The 17,420-nt window shown below is 37.4% G+C and overlaps 1 protein-coding gene across 4 annotated transcripts in view; it reads right to left on the bottom strand.

Moving 5' to 3' along the window:
- Window positions 1-303: 303 nt before the first annotated feature.
- Window positions 304-17,420, bottom strand: part of ZNF292 (zinc finger protein 292) — a 77,184-nt gene continuing 60,067 nt past the window's right edge. For all 4 annotated transcript variants that reach the window (XM_036912159.2, XM_057489407.1, XM_036912162.2 and 1 more), the window contains one exon: window positions 304-9,808. In XM_036912159.2, coding sequence (XP_036768054.2) covers window positions 2,663-9,808 — 7,146 coding nt within the window. In that variant the 3' untranslated portion in view covers window positions 304-2,662. The remainder of the gene's footprint in view (window positions 9,809-17,420) is intronic.

Raw genomic sequence — 17,420 nt, 5'->3', positions numbered from 1 at the left:
TATAACTGTTTGCTTACCTGATACTCAAAATTTGCCTTGTTAAAACTATTCATCCCAAGACTTTCAAATAATAATTTAACTATGGTGAACTTAACATTGCCAAAAAACTTCCCAAACTGTTTCACTTCACTTAATACAATGATGTATTTTGGACAGGTTCTGATCTGTAAGATTCAAATTCTTTGGGTTTAGAAGGGACAAAAATCCATTTTTAAATGCTGAAACCTCAGGCAAATTTAGGCTGTAGGTGAAAATATCTCAAGACAACGGCAATATTGAAGTCAAGTATACCATGAAAAATACATACTTTATGATTTTTTAATACTTAGGCATTACACTCCATAGCAGATTTTACCAGCATGCTGTTCTATAAATTCATATTTATTTTTATACCATAATTCAAGTTTTCTGTTCCATGCTAAAAAGCCCACTCTGCCCTAATTTCTTGTAGCATACAGTACTTGGATAAAAAATTTAACCCAATGTTGGCAAACTCTTTCCACTGACGTGTAGGAGAATAATTACAGAAATAGCTAGTGGTCAACTTTCTGAAGCTCATCAGCAAAAGAAAAGTCCCAAGACACTGGCATTTTCACTGAACAGCAGCTCACTGCTACGCCCATCAGAAATGAATCTGCTTGCTACTGCAACTACATATGGCAGTTTGGCCAAGAGCCTCCCTTAAGAGCTATGTCAACTTCTAAGAAAACTGCCCAGAAACATTCAGTTGTTAACAAAAATTAAAGTTAAAATTACTCAAAGTTAAGTTATTGTTAATTTAGGAAAAAAAACATGTACTAATCACCCATAAGAACAAGTTTTATTTTAATAAATAACAGTGGGCTTACCAAAGGGTAGGGATTTTAATGTGTCAAGTTTTATGCATAATGGTAATAAATCTTGAGGTGAAACCAAATATTCAATATAACCCTTAGGCCCTAAAAATAAAACTATAATACTTTAATAATAAAACTTTAAAAAATATTTTCCAAAAGAAAATAATTCATTCCTTGACCATGCTTATTTATTCAGAGTACCAGCAATTTCAGTAAATGTTAAGTGCTTCATTTTTCCTGCAAATTGGATGTTGCACAGGGAATATACACATTTTCATATCATCACATCATCAAAACCTCAGGCTAATAACATTGTGACCGTAAACTGGTTTATGACAAACACCAAGTTAAAAATCAAAACTACTATTTATGGAAAAAAGAAACAAAGTTTGAAAGGATGTTTTCTTTTGTTTCCAGTACATTTTAAAGTTGGACTTTAAAGGAAGATCATAAACTCTCCTGACATAACCTCTATCTCTGGCCATTAATCCACAGTATAAATATGGTGAATAGAGCTAAACTGTGCTAGCTATATACTGAATAACCAAAATAATCAATTATAACAACTAATACTGCTCTGGAAGACCAATCTAATGAAAAAAGTATCATTAGATATGGTGGGAAAATACAAATCTGTACAATCTAACACCTATAAACAGTAAAATCAAAACATCCAACTTCCTTATAGAAAGTGTTTCATCTATGTAATTATAAATGTTAAGGACTCTTGCATTTTATAAACACAAGATGGGCTCACTTTGATGATACCAATTTTAAGATTTATAAAAATGTTTAAAAAAATCTTTCCACAAAAGTTTATACAGTTTAAAGCTATACACCAATCTATAAATTTCAGAAAATTGGGGGAAAAAAAACTTTTATAAGATCACATGTATAAAACAAGAAATGAAATGTGGTTTTATTTAAGGCAATACTGGGCTACTTCACAAATCACCACCTCAAATATTTACATTGCTCCACACTACTAGTTTCTATCACATTCACAAAGGATTTTCTTTTAATACCGAATGTTTAAAATCTTTGATGTAGTAAATTCTTTATTCACATTTCCATTGTATTTCATGGAATCATGGTAACTGTGTCCAATCAGAAGCATTGAAAAATTGTAGCTATAGGAAACTGCTAAAGAATCTGCTTTAATTTTGCATGAATACCACCAAAAAAAACCCTGGAGGAATAAATTTACAAAGCAGAGCAAGGTACTGATACAATATGTCTACTTTGTGAGAAGTAACTTTGAAATCATCTTGTAAATAAATGTTTTATGTAAAAATGAACTATGGCAGAGTTTCTAGTTTTAGTTCAAAAAATTAATTTAAAACAATAAAAGAAGTTTTAAAAACTTGGTCACTTGGTTAAAAATTAAAATTCCAAATATAAATGTGTCATTTAATAGTTTAGACTTATACACTGCTGATGGCAGCAAATGATTTACAGTAATAAATATATACAAAAAAGGTATCTACAAAGAGTACTGTTTATACATGAGCCGTGATCTGGTGAAACATATCAATCACACAGATAATTCCATTTAGTTCACGGGAAGGGCAACTGGTTGATAGAAATTTGAGGTTTAGCTCCTCTATTTACAGTAACTGAAATACCGATTCTGTTCCTTAAGTCCCATAGGGATAAAAAGAAAGCTTTACATGACAAATGTCATGTTTTTCTTTTTTTGTTTGTTTTTGGCCAGCTTAATTCATGTCAAAAACAAAAATGATGAAAACATTTCACAATTCTAGCATGCGTGATGGCTTCCTATTTTTAAAAAAAGCATGAATGATGTATTTATAGCACGTTAGTTATCAATACTGCCCTCTCCCTGTGGCTTTTCCCATACTGATCTCTTTCATAATAGACACATTTGTATCATTTGAGTGTAATTCAAGTTTTTTTAAACTGACAGTAGGTTTCATTTCCTGAAGCTGCTTTAAGACACGCTCAGCGCAATCTTTAAAAGTCTTGTCTAAAACAATTTTTACATTGTCAATGCACTGAAGCTGTGATGGGTTGGCAAACTGTATGAGGGTTTCACTTTCTTTACAAGAGCATACATGATTTCCACTGGTCACAGCAGTCTTGTCAATATTTTTTCTTGAATTTGAATGGGATCCTTTTTTACTTCCACTATTTGGATGGTCTCTGTCCATATTTTTCTTCTGCTTCACTGCAGATTCCTCAAGAAACTTCAGAAATGATACTTCAAATCCCATTGGTTTAAATGAGCTCCAGTCAAAAGATGCAGGATGCTCCTCAGTGGTTTGAATTGCAACAGCAGTTTCTTCTTCTTTATGCAAACTATTTAACTCAATTGGCAATGCTGGCTCAGCTTTTTCAACCTTCCTCTTTTTATTTTGGGAGATATTTTTTTCTTTGTTAACTCTCTTCAAATTACTTGCTTTTGGTTTTTCTGATTGGCTGGTGTTATTTTCCTGAAAATCACTACTTACATTTGAAGAGGTATGAGCTTGGGTTTCCACACTTGTGTTGTCTTCATTTATTAATTTTGTAATAAATAATTCTGTTAGCTCATCCATTTCATCTTTTTCATTTTTTCCAACTTCCTTCTGTGGAACTGTAGCTGTTCTCGAGTTATCATTGTTCTCTGACACACAGGTATCAGAATCTTTCGCATCGCTCTTACTAACTTCTTGCTCAGAAGTTTCCTTTAATTCTGAGTTGCAACACCGTTTGAAGACAATAAGATGATTACGGTGTTGTGCTGTGAATGCCTTAGATAATTTGTGGCATTTATAATGTCTAATTATATTGCTTTCACTTGTAACAACTGATGTACACCCCTTTATCATACATGGATACTGGGTTACAAATCTGCTTGTACATTCAGATAAGGCATCGTTTCTAGCCTTTATAGAATATACATGCTTTCCACGTTTAAGAGAATAAGGCTTATTTTCTTCAATCTGAACAATCTTTGCAGTCTTGTTCTCTAAATTATTTTTTTTCTTTCGTTTGGTCTTAGGCATTCTGATTTCTTCCTTTCCAGATCTGTGTTTTGTCTCCCTGTATTTAGTCTTTGTCTTTTCTTGGTTTGCCTTGCTTGATATATTTTCCTGACCAGGTGTTAATCTTCTTGGCCGAATCAAATGAGCTTTATGTTTGTCATTATGCTTATTAAATATGTGTCGGAGGAGATTAGACCGAGTAGCATATATACGGTCACAGCCTTCACAGTCACACTTGTATATGCCGTCTTCTTCAGTTTTGTTTCCCTTTACCCCAATTCCATGGTCTGCCTCAAGATGAACAACATAGTTCAAATATGTGGTAAATGAAGATTTACACTCTAACTGGTCACATGGAAATTTCCCAACATCCACAGATGCAGTCATACTTTCAATTTCCTCAGGAGTCATTTCATGAAGTTTCATGTAGTGCTGTATTAAGCCAGTAATTGCTTGGAAAATTCGAGAACAGCCACTCACCTGACATCGGAATTCTTTCACAGTTTGTTTAGTTTCAATTTCTTCACTTTCTTTACCAGCTTCACTTTCCTCTTCCACCTCTGCAGAAAATGCAGGTAGATCTGATTTGTGAACAGCCTGGTAATGCAGAATTAAGTTTTGCTGTATTGTAAAGGCAGCAAAGCAACCCTGGTGAACACACCTGTAAGGTCTGTAAGGACTGTATCTTGTCGGAGACTCAAGGGATTGGGAACCTGACCTCTTGCGTTTTTTCTCCTCCTTTTCTTTTTTATGTCTCCTAATTTTCCGTCCTTTGGTTTCTATGTTCATGAGACAATTTGTATTACATTGTCCTGGAGTAACTGTAATCACTTGTGAAGAGCTTTCTGTTTTTTCAGGACTTTTTTTTTCTGTAAGTTGTTTTTCTGGGATCACTGCTACATTACTGACAGCATTTTCCTTCACTGTTCCCAATTCTAAAGCAGGCTGGAACTCCCTTTTATTTTCCTCTGTAATAGCTAGCTGTCTTTTTACTAGTGTGACTCGTGGGACTGACAAATTTTCACTCTGAGATTTTCTTCCATAAGGCCTTTTTATTTTTAACTTTACCATTTCTTCTGTTGTAAAATGATGTACCAACTGACAGTGTGCCCGGAGATTAGAATTTCTTGTAAATGTTTTTGTACATGTAGGTACTACACATTTAAATGGAGCAAATTTCAACTGATTCTTCTTAATTTCAAGAATCATCTCTGGAGTGTACTGATGAATCTTACCATAGTGCTTAAATAGTGCATCCTTTGTCATAGCACTGTAATTGCAACCTTGATTTTGACACACAAAGGGTTTATTAACTTTGTCACTAAACTGAATGTTGCTTATTATTTCAGAAACTGGCTGAACAACTGTGACATTTGGAATTGATTTAACAGGAGTGGGAGTCAGTGTCACTGATGTATTTATTAGTACACACTGAGATGCTGGAGTGGATAGGTCATTTTCTAATTTTAATTTCTGTAAGCCTTCTAAAATTTCCTGCACTTGATCCTCCTTATGTAATACTTCAGACTGAGGAATGTTACTTTTTGCTGGCACAACACCTATGAAGGAGGTAAACTGAGAAGAATCAGGTACTTTGTTACTTTGTACAGTATTTACTGAAGGAAGCTGAATGTTATAATTTATTTGGGCATTCTGTGATACTTCACCAACACCCTGAGATCCACTTTTTACCTCAAGTATTTGAGAATTCATAGCATTTTTAATAATTTCAAGAGTCTTTTCAAAGTTTTGCATAACGCTGTCTTCAGAAATCTGCAAATCAGGATTTATTGAAGTTGTGCATGAGTTCAAAGCCATCATTTGGGAATCACCATTTTCAGTTTTTAATGTTAAAGGAGCCAACACTGTATGGGACTCAAGATTGGTTTTAAAGTTTTCTTTCACATCAGTCATAAATAACTGATTGTCAACATTATTCAGTTTCTGTGTTAGATTTCCCACCAAACCCTGAGGATCACAATTTGGAATTACATTTGAATGAAGGTTAGTAGTTGGTATCTCAATACTCTTTGCTATAAGTCCCATGGCTGTTAAGTCAGTTGTTACCAAGTTTTGGGAAGCATTAGGTGCAATTAGTGGAGGAACAACTTTCTTTCTTCTCTTAGAAGCACTATTTCCCCTTTTATTTAAATGACCGGACCTTACGTTCTGAGGCCCACTTATAACTGAAACACGTGAACTGTTACTGGTAAAATTTGGTGATGGTCCACCAGAATTAGGGAATGAACTAGAGCACAAGCCACTTTCAACAGTCTTCAGTAGTAAGTCATTTGCTGGAAAAACAGGCAAACTGCTGCATTCCTCAATGGAGGAAGTTTTGGAGTTTGGTGTTCTATTCTGGTTTGTCAGCAGGGGGTTTGGGTGGCATACAGTCTGCAAGATGGGTGGCACAGTTGGATTTGGCATCACTGTTGCATTTACTTGTGCTGCATCTGAGACACAACCTGTTGGAACATGAGACAGCATTTCCACACCCTCAAATGTGCTGGGAATGCCAGCAGTTTCCAAAGCCTGCTTAATGATCTCACTTCCTTCTTGACTAACATTTGTATTAAAGTTAGTCACACCAGCACGAGGAAATGTATTTGGTAAAAATGTTGATGAGCGATTTTCAGCAGCAAGAAGTTGCAGGAATGATGGATCTTTAAAACATGCTCCTGGATTGAAGGTAGACTGTTGTGTCTGCTGCAGATTCACTGCATTTGTCGAAAGAATCATGCTAGCAAGAAGAGAAGGCTGTCCACTGTTCTGTAGAAGTTCTTGAGCTATTTCTGCTCCATCCAGTGGTTTACAGTAAGATCGCTTAGACAAGTGTCCACCCAGAGATCTGGGATTAGTAAAAGCTCTGTAACACCTGCTACAGATAAATTTCCCATCTCTGATAATTGCAGGCCATTTAGCCCTCTTGTTGTGCTTCGGTTTCCTTTCTTTCCCATTTGGGCCTCGCCCACGGTCTTTTTTAACTTTTTCAGGTGCTGACTGTTGGGCACTGGTGCTACTGAAATCATTTGCAACACTGACTTGTGAAGGGAAAACTACATTTTCACCATTACCTCCCTTAAGAAAGGAGGAATTCGTGTTTCCTTCAATCTGCGAGGAAAAATTATTTGTATTATTTTCCAGTTGGGAAAAAACAGAATTAGTCCCACTATCTGCTGGTGAAGGGAAGAGAGACATTGAACTACTTTCTGCAGGTAAAGGAAGGAAAGGATCTGAGCCACTGTCAATATTCAAAGGCAAAACTGTTTTGGTTAGATGGTCCATTTGTGCTGGCAAAGTAGTATTGGATAAATTTTCTATTTGGGAACATAACATACTACTGCCTTGCTCATTTTTATCCTGAGAAGGTATATTTGGATTTATGACACTTTCCACTGAGGGCAACAGTGGAGTTGACACACTTGCTAAATGAGCTGGAAAAATGGAAGGTGAGACATGCTGCAACTGATTTGAACAGGTTGGATTCCCATTGGCTTTGGTCTGTGATGTAAAAAACGCATTGTTAGAGCTGCTCACCTGTGATGGCAAAAAATAAACAAGCTTTCCATTATTTGGTGTACTTAGGTTGTTAGATTTCTGACCTTTTTTGCTTTTACGCTGCATTTTAAATGCAGCATATTGGTCGGGGTGGGCTGTCTTCATGTGTTTCCCAATACTCTGTGAAGAATTATAGGTTCGAGTACATCCCTCAACCTGACAACTGAATTTCTGAACTGGCGCTTTTGGAGGCACTGATGGAGTTCCTAAAGAAATACTTAGGTTGGGCTGCGGTGGAACAAATGTTATACTTTCTAATGTCTTAAGCGGTAAGTTATACAGACTGGTTGTTTTAACATTACCTCCACAGTCAAACTTGGGAGTTGGTAAACTGTTTTGAAATCCTGCCTGATTTTGCACAGAAAAAGTCATCAGGTTGTTTATCTGTCTTCCTAAGTTTTGTGGAGTAATGTCCATTTTAAGGGTTTCTGAATTTACTAAAGAATTCTGAGTAACCTGGGCTTCATTAAAGCAACCCTGTTCTTTTCTCTCCTGGAAATCTGGATGACACAAATCATTACAAACATTTTCAACTGGTGCATGTAAGTCTGCAACCAGTGATTCACCAGTGCCTTCCACAGGTGAGTTTTCTTGCTTTCCAAAGTTGCCCTCGAGCCCCTGATTGAGGGACACCTTAATGGACACAGCTACCTCACTGGCCTGAAGGCGAGGAGCAGCAGCAGGGCTTTCCAAGCCATTTGACAACGGTCCATCATGCCCAAGCTCGGAGGCGCATGTCTTGTCTTGTTTGGTCACAGCTGACTCTCCCTTGCTTTTAACCCAAGCATCACTTCTATCTGCTGGTAAGGTGTTTCTCATATTATTTTCTGAAGGAAGCATGGATCTCTCTTTTTCAGCATTCCCTTCTGTGTTGTGATTCACTTTGGAAGGCTGAACAGAATCTCCAGATGAATTAAGTTGGTCTTCAGGAGGCAGCACTTGTTCAGGAGTACTGTGATCATCCAGATGCTTTTCTAGCTCACTCTGAGAACGATAAACTTTACCACAACCTGTGAACTTACAAGTATAGGTATTATAATGCTGTGCTTCATGGTCATATAGTAAATAAGCTTCTGAAAAAATTCTTCCACATTTAGGAAACATACACTTTGCTCGAAAGACTTGATGCTCCTTTCGGTGGGTTAGGAGTTCTGCGTAACTATTAAAACCGGCCTTACATTTCATCTGTATACAGATATATGGTTTACTGCCACAGTGCATTTGTAGGTGATCATTGAGATGAGTGACACTTACAAAATGCCGTCTACAGTACTGGCAAATAACTTTCTTGCTTTGCATTTCAAGAAAGCGTTTGGCATCTTCATTATCCTTATGTCCCTTTACATGAGCAATTAGATTTTTAAAGTACTTAAAGCCCTTTTTACAAAAAGTTACAGGGCAATTAAATTCATTAACAGGTACTGGTTTCTGGACTGGGATAACTTCTGGCTCATAAGATTTATCTTTGTCATCATTTTCATCATCTGAGCCATCATTGTCATTAAATACTATGAAGTCTGTTGAATAGAGACTATTCTTTTTTATAGGCCGCTGTTCCTGCTTGGCCACAGCATTAGTCTTCTGATTCTCATTGGTAGGTGCGATTTTGGGAGGCCTCCCCAATCTTTTTAATGGTTTCATAGCTGCTAGTCTTTCTTTACTAGATTGTTTAACATGCAATGTGACATGAGGGACAAAAGTTTCTTTAGAATTAAAGTTCTTTGCACATATGGGACAACTATAAATCCCATCTTTGTAATGTTTCTGAGCATGTCGCACTATTCGGTGACCAAGGAATTCTTTATCACACAGCACACAATACTGCATGTAGGCTTGCCAATTTCTAAACCTAGCAGATATAAAGCCCCTCTCTCTTAACTGTTTTATCTCTTTCTTCTTCTGCTTTTCATCACAGATGTCTTTAAGAAGACCAGAATTAGCACCAACTCCACCGGGAAGTCCATTCATAGAAGTTTCTTTCATCTCTTCCTGGTAGTCTACTACTTTCTCATAAACTTCACTGTCATTTAGTTCATCTATTGAAGACACAATGGATGCTTCTTCCCCCATTAATGCAAGACATTGTCGTTTTAAGGTTTTCCAATCCCAGAATTCTGGATCAAAGGGCCACTGAGTTTTCAACACAAGTAAGAGCTCACAGCGTAGAGAATTTGGTATTGGAAGATTCTCTTCATCATATTTTTGGTCTGGCTGGTTATATAACATTTCCACAGCATAATATGCATCTACTGTAGGCTCAATAAGAAATTCACTCAGCTGACAAGCACGTTTAACTTCCAGATCATCAGGCAACAAACATGAAATGGTCTTGCAAATAGATATTTTCACTTCAGTATTTTCTGTTGATTCCAAACGAAGAGCTTTCACACATAGTTCTATACAGGTGGCAAGTCCAGCCCCTTCAGTCTGTGAAAAGAGCAAATTGGAAATGTTAACTTAATCTCCACTAATCAACAGACTGTGAATTTTAGTAATTTTAAAATTGAGGTTTCCGTTTCTCAGATTTTGCAAAAGCCAACTTATGAAAGCATGCTCTTTCTAAAGCACTGCAGCTTAGCCTGGTGTGTATGTGTATGTAACATGTATACAACTGTAGAAAAAGCCTAAACATTGAGAGCTAAGAGCTGGGCATAAAATTATCTAGTACCGAGGCAAACTTGGAAGTTACTTAACATTTCTGATCTTTTGTATCCCATTTATATAATAAGATATCAAAATAGCATTTAAACCTCTAAAATTTCTGTGAGCATTTATGGCTATTATGTATTAAAGTACCTGGTATAGTTTAGTATAATGTCTGGCACATAGTAAGTAATCAGTGAATGTCAACTTTACCATTAATCTCATTTCCTATATTTGTTTGTAATCCTTCTGAAATAAAACCATCTTAACCCAATTATAAAACTAAGACTGTCCCCATTATTTCCTAACTTGTTAGTAATGAATGGAGAGATTCACTTTAAACAGAATAAAGTTATTTGATACTTAATAGTAGGGATTTCGTTTCAACCAGAAAACTGAATGCCACATCACCTACCTCACTGACGGACAATCTTAAGAATCTGAAGTGGGAAGAGATACAATAAACCTTTTCTCTTTTGAACTAGCATCTTGAACTATAAGACAGGAGTAATGAAAGAGTCATTTGAAATATATATGTAGTGAGGAGATTAAATGGGTTTTAAAAGGCAAAAGAATTAAAATATGAGAAATAAGCCATCCCTAAGATGTGGCCACATTCATGGGAATGGAATATGTGTGATTCAAGATCAAAGGCAAGATGTAAAGGAAGCAAAAAAAACATAAAAAAACACTATAACTGAAAGGGTCTGTATTTTCACAAGTTGAGGAAATAAACTATTTTACTAAAACAGAACCATAGATTTGTAGGCTAAAGCAGGCTATTGGGACCCTGAACTGACCTTGATTTCAGGACCGAGGAGACCAGGAAGAAAACTGTCAAGAATACATATGAGAACTCTGTTTAAAAGTGACGGTGAAGAAAGGACAACTGGGAAAGAAGTGGGACCATATGGTTGCCTCCAGCTCTCACATAAGATAGCATAGTTATTTTATACTATTTTGAAATAGGTCTGAGCCAGAAACCTTACAGTAAAACATTTGCATCTCTGTTACATGCCTTAAGGGCTACTAGTAATAATGGACAATTAGGCCACTCCTCTGTTGTAATATGAAATAAAAAGATGGGTGGTCAGTAAAGCTGCATGTTAAAGAGAGGAAGGTTTAAGAAGTCTTGCACAAATCAAAGTCCAAGTCAACCTGATGATGACCTGATGTGATAATGAAGGCAGATGTCAAGAAGGGCTGGAAAATATATAGAGGACAAGAATGCTGGCAAGGCTGTAATTATTCAAAGTTTCAGGAAACAATGGAGAAAGAAATGACTTTAAGAAAGGATTCAGGGGACAAAGGATTTGTGGATGTAGGATATTTGCCTTGAGGAGGTTAACTATGTTCTATCGTGAATGGCGATCCTTTCTCCAGAAATGACAAAAACTGATTAAAAACTTTTACTTATTGCTTAAAAATCCAACTCAAATTATTTCAGAAAGGAACTCTAACATTTCTATTCCAATACAGTCTCCTACTGGATTCAAGGGTTCAACTCATCAAGGGTTCGTTTCAACTCATTTCTTTAACAGCTTTGAAGAAATTGGCTTTAAAAAAACATCTTAATGTTATAAATTTGAAACCTTAACAAGTAATGCCAACAAAATAATAAACTATACCAAAATTTCTACTCTTGTGAATTTTCATCTCAGTGTGTGTGTGTTAGCAAATTAAGTTTTTACAGGCAATATTCAAATCATAAACTAGGTTATATAATAAGTGTGTTTTTAAAGGGGAGTTTGAATTCACAATTATCCATAAATACAATATGATTAAGCAAGTAGCCCATAAAAATCTACTTAATTAACATTACTTCGTAAAAGTACTGACAACAACAGCTTGAATTTATGAGTCACAGGAGCATAAAGCCAAGTGATAACCACTTAGAGGAGGGACAGAAACTCATCCCCCATTCTGGCACTGGTACAGCACCAGGCAAGTTTCTGAAAAAACGCAAGGTTTTATCTCTGGTATCCCCTTTTCTGCTCCTTTCTTCTGGCTGCCTAGTATCTGGGACCCAAACCTACCCACGGCTTACACACTGATGATACTGGCTCAAGTATATCCCACTCAATCCTTCCCTATCCATTCATACTTTAAAAATTTTTAATAGTTTACCTGTACATTTCAGAATTGAACAAACTTTTTAGCATGACACACAAAAAGACCTTCACAATCTTACCTCTGCCCTAGCTGATCTAGTGCACCTTTTACCTTTCCTCCTACCCCAAACTGAGCTAACTGTAGTTCCCCAAATATGCCGTTTTTTCCTCTCATTTGTCTTGTTACCACCTTGTGATACTGTGATATACTAAGAAGTACATATTTTGGTTTTCACTCCAGTACGTAGCTCCTAAAACTTTTGTAATTATCTAAGTGATAACTCTAAGGACATCTTTTGTTCCCAGCTCCTGAATGAAACAGCTCCAGAGCATTAAAGTTGAAATGGGTGTTACTAATCATATAAGGCTTTTAACCACAAGCCCTAGATAACCACAGGATGGGGGCTGGTTACCAGGGGGAAGCAAACTGTGATTACGGGTAGAACTTGCAGTCCCCTACTCCCACTTCCAAGGAAGGGAGAGAGGCTAGAGGTTGACTCAGTCATCAACGGTCAATGATTTAACCAATCATGCTCACACAAGGAGGCCTCCAGAAAAGCCCAAAAAGAACTGGGTTCAGAGAGCTTCTGGGCTGGTGAACATGTAGAGATGGGGGAAGGTAGCTCACCCCCTCCCCCATACCTTGCCCTACACATCTCTTCCACCTGGCTCTTCCTGAGTTGTACCCTTTTACAGTAAACTGGAAATCTATTAGGTATACCACCTTCCTGAATTCTGTGAGCCACCCAAGCAAATTAATCTAATCTGAAGAGTGGGTACGGAGAACCTCTGATTTATAGCCAGTTGGTCAGAAGCACAGAAGCACAGGTGACAGATGACTTGGACTTGTGCATGACACCTGAAGTGGGAGGTGAAGGGTAGGGAATAGTAGTCCTGTGGGACTGAGCTATCTCCATGTAGACAGTATAAGAATTGAATTAAATTGCAGCTGGTGTCCAGATAATTGCTTGGTGTGGGTAAAAAAAAAAATCCCTACACATTTGGTGACCAGAAGTATTCAATGAGTAGTGGAGAGAGAAGAAAACAGGTTTTTCTGTATACCACGTTAAATGCTTTGTCTGTTACTAAACACTCCTGTACTTCTTTGCCTGGCCATAACTCAGTCAAGACGGACAAGAGAAGGGGTTAGATGGCCCACTTCTTTTTATTCATTCAGCACCTACTTTACTACCAGACACCTGTGCTCTCACAGGTATCTTAACAATCTACTATAAAGAAAACTACAGACCATTATCCCTGATGAACACAGATGCAAAAATACTCAACAAAATATTAGCAAACCGAGTTCAAAAATACATCAGGAGGATCATACACTATGATCAAGTTGGATTCATCCCAGGGATGCAAGGATGGTACAACATTCGAATATCCATCAACATAATCCACCATATCAACAAAAAGACGGACAAAAACCACATGAGCACTTCCACAGATGCTGAAAAAGCATTCAACAAAATTCAACATCCAATCATGATAAAAACTCTCTCAACAAAATGGGTATAGAGGGCAAGTACCTCAACATAATAAAGGCCATGTATGACAAACCCACATCCAACATCATACTTAACAGTGAGAAGCTGAAAGCTTTTCCTCTAAGTTTCCTCTAAGATCGGGGACAAAACAAATGCCCACTCTCCCTGTTTTTATTCAACATAGTACTGGAGGTCCTAGACATGGCAATCAGACAACACAAGAAATAAAATACATCCAGATTGGTAAGGAAGAAGTCAAACTACCACTATTTGCAGATGACATGATATTGCATATAAAAAACCCTAAAGAATCCACTCCAAAACTACTAGAACTAATATCTGAATTCAGCAAAGTTGCAGGATACAAAATTAATACATAGACATCTGTTGCATTCCTATACACTAACGATGAACTAGTACAAAGAGAAATCAGGAAAACAATTCCATCAAAAATGAAAAAATACCTAGGAATAAACTTAACCAAGAAAGTGAAAAACTTATACTCTGAAAACTACAAGACACTCTTAAGAGAAATTAAAGAGGACACTAATAAATGGAAATTCATCCCATGCTCTTCGGTACAAAGAATAAACGTTGTCAAAATGGCCATCCTGCCCAAAGCAATCTACAGATTCAATGCAATCCCTATCAAAATACCAACAGCATCGGAATACAGCAAAGTTGCAGGATACAAAATCAACACACAGAAATCTGTGGCTTTCCTATACACTAACAATGAACCAACAGAAAGAGAAATCAGGAAAACAACTCCATTCACAATTGCACCAAAAAAAATAAAATACCTAGGAATAAACCTAACCAAGGAAGTGAAAGACTTATACTCTGAAAACTACAAGTCACTCTTAAGAGAAATTAAAGGGGACACTAACAGATGGAAACTCATCCCATGCTCGTGGCTAGGAAGAATTAATATCGTCAAAATGGCCATCCTGCTCAAAGCAATATACAGATTTGATGCAATCCCTATGAAACTACCAGCAACATTCTTCAATGAACTGGAACAAATAATTCAAAAATTCATATGGAAGCACCAAAGACCCCGAATAGCCAAAGCAATCCTGAGAAAGAAGAATAAAGTAGGGGGGATCTCACTCCCCAACTTCAAGCTTTACTATAAAGCCATAGTAATCAAGACAATTTGGTACTGGCACAAGAGCAGAGTCACAGACCAGTGGAACAGACCTCAGAATCCAGACATTAACCCAGACATATATGGTCAATTAATATTTGATAAAGGAGCCATGGACATACAATGGCGAAATGACAGTCTCTTCAACAGGTGGTGCTGGCAAAACTGGACTGCTACATGTAGGAGAATGAAACTGGACCATTGTCTAACCCCATATACAAAAGTAAACTCAAAATGGATCAAAGACCTGAATGTAAGTCACGAAACCATTAAACTCTTGGAAGAAAACATAGGCACGAACCTCTTAGACATAAACATGAGTGACCTCTTCTTGAACGTATCTCCCCGGGCAAGGAAAACAACAGCAAAAATGAATAAGTGGGACTATATTAAGCTGAAAAGCTTCTGTACAGCAAAAGACACCATCAATAGAACAAAAAGGAACCCTACAGTATGGGAGAATATATTTGAAAATGACACATCCGATAAAGGCTTGACGTCCAGAATATATAAAGAGCTCACACGCCTCAACAAACAAAAAACAAATAACCCAATTAAAAAATGGGCAGAGGAAGTGAACAGACAGTTCTCCAAAAAAGAAATACAGATGGCCAACAGACACATGAAAAGATGCTCCACATCGCTAATTATCAGAGAAATGCAAATTAAAACTACAATGAGGTATCACCTCACACCAGTAAGGATGGCTGCCATTCAAAAGACAAACAACAACAAATGTTGGCGAGGCTGTGGAGAAAGGGGAACCCTCCTACACTGCTGGTGGGAATGTAAGTTAGTTCAACCATTGTGGAAAGCAGTATGGAGGTACATCAAAATGCTCAAAACAGACCTACCATTTGACCCAGGAATTGCACTCCTAGGAATTTACCCTAAGAATGCAGCAATCAAGTGTGAGAAAGATCAGTGCACCCCTATGTTTATCGCAGCACTATTTACAATAGCCAAGAATTGGAAGCAACCTAAATGTCCATCGATAGATGAATGGATAAAGAAGATGTGGTACATATACACAATGGAACACTACTCAGTCATACGAAAAGGGAAAATCCAACCATTTGCAGCAACATGGATGGAGCTGGAGGGTATTATGCTCAGTGAAACAAGCCAAGCGGAGAAAGAGAAATACCAAATGATTTCACTTATCTGTGGAATATAAGAACAAAGGAAAAACTGAAGGAACAAAACAGCAGCAGAATCACAGAACTCAAGAATGGACTAACAGGTACCAAAGGGAGAGGGACTGGGGAGGATGGGTGGGTAGGGAGGGATAAGGGGGGAGGAGAAGTAGGGGGGTATTAAGATTAGCATGCATGAGGGGGTAGGAGAAAAAGGGAGGACTGTACAACACAGAGAAGGCAAGTAGGGATTCTACAACATTTTGCTATGCTGATGGACAGTGACTGTAAAGGGGTTTATAGGGGGGACCTGGTATAGGGGAGAGCCTAGTAAACATAATATTTGTCATGTAAGTGTAGATTAGTGATACCAAAAACAAAGCAAAAAAAAAAAAAAAAAAAGGGCAGTTCCTGTGTGGTAACCTCCAACGAGTTCTACACAAGGGTATAAAGGGCATATAAAAGTGTAGGCAAAGGGTCTGTTTGTGTTTATACAGAGGATCAAAGCCTAATTGGGCTACCCCGAAAATGAACTAAGATACGATATGAAAAAGAACTTCCAACATCAGCACTCTCTGGAAGACTCATGCCAGAAGATGATCATCAAAAAACCCCAACAAAGATCCACGTGCTGCTACAGCTGTAGATGCACTCATCCCACCAGCTCCTGGACTTGCCATGGGAATGAGGAAGGAGATATCTAAGCTGGCCTGTGCATACAGTAAAACAACGAATTTGACTGGATCTATACTGTTGGAACTCAATCAAGAATTAGGAGAAGTGCAAATTGTAGCGCTCCAAAATCTTACAACTACAGACTATTTACTGTTAAAAGAACATAAGGGATGTGAACTTTCCCCAGGAAAGGGTTGTTTTAATTTGTCTGATTTCTCTCAGACTGTTCAAGTTCAGTTGGACAATATCCACCATATCATAGATAAGTTTTCACAAATGCCTAAGGTGCCTAACTGGTTTTCTTGGTTTCACTGGAGATGGCTGGTAATTACAGGTATGCTTTGGTTATGTAACTATACTCCTATTATGTTAATGTGTGTGCGCAATTTAAGTAGTAGCTTAAAACCTGTACATGCTGAAGTTACTCTACAAGAAGATATGTCAAAGAAATAATCAATCTTCCCAGGTTTTCTGCCGCCTGCTACTTCTATAGCTTTTCTTCTTCCTTCCTAATTACAACCCTTAAATAGAATTCGTGCCTCATATCAAATTTACCGAGTATCATAATTCTTCCAAGTGGTAAAGATAACTCAAGACAAATGCTGGGCATAGAAGCCACAGGGCATAAATATGCAAAGAAGTAAAAAGCTAACCATTTCAAACAATAAGGCTTCCCTCTCACTTACCAACTTCACATTTCCCTGTATGGCCCCGGAAGATGACTGGTTAGCCAGAGACGGGTAAGATTCCTCAAGGGAGGAACAACCTAAGACAGGCACAGTCGCAGGGGGGTCATCAGGTGAGAAATTGGGGATCAACAGAGGTGAGGCT

Source organism: Manis pentadactyla, chromosome 12, assembly GCF_030020395.1.
Source record: "Manis pentadactyla isolate mManPen7 chromosome 12, mManPen7.hap1, whole genome shotgun sequence".
Classification (NCBI taxonomy): Eukaryota; Metazoa; Chordata; class Mammalia; order Pholidota; family Manidae; genus Manis; species Manis pentadactyla.
Note: the sequence above shows the minus strand (reverse complement) of the source record. Positions and strands in the feature narration are given on the sequence as shown.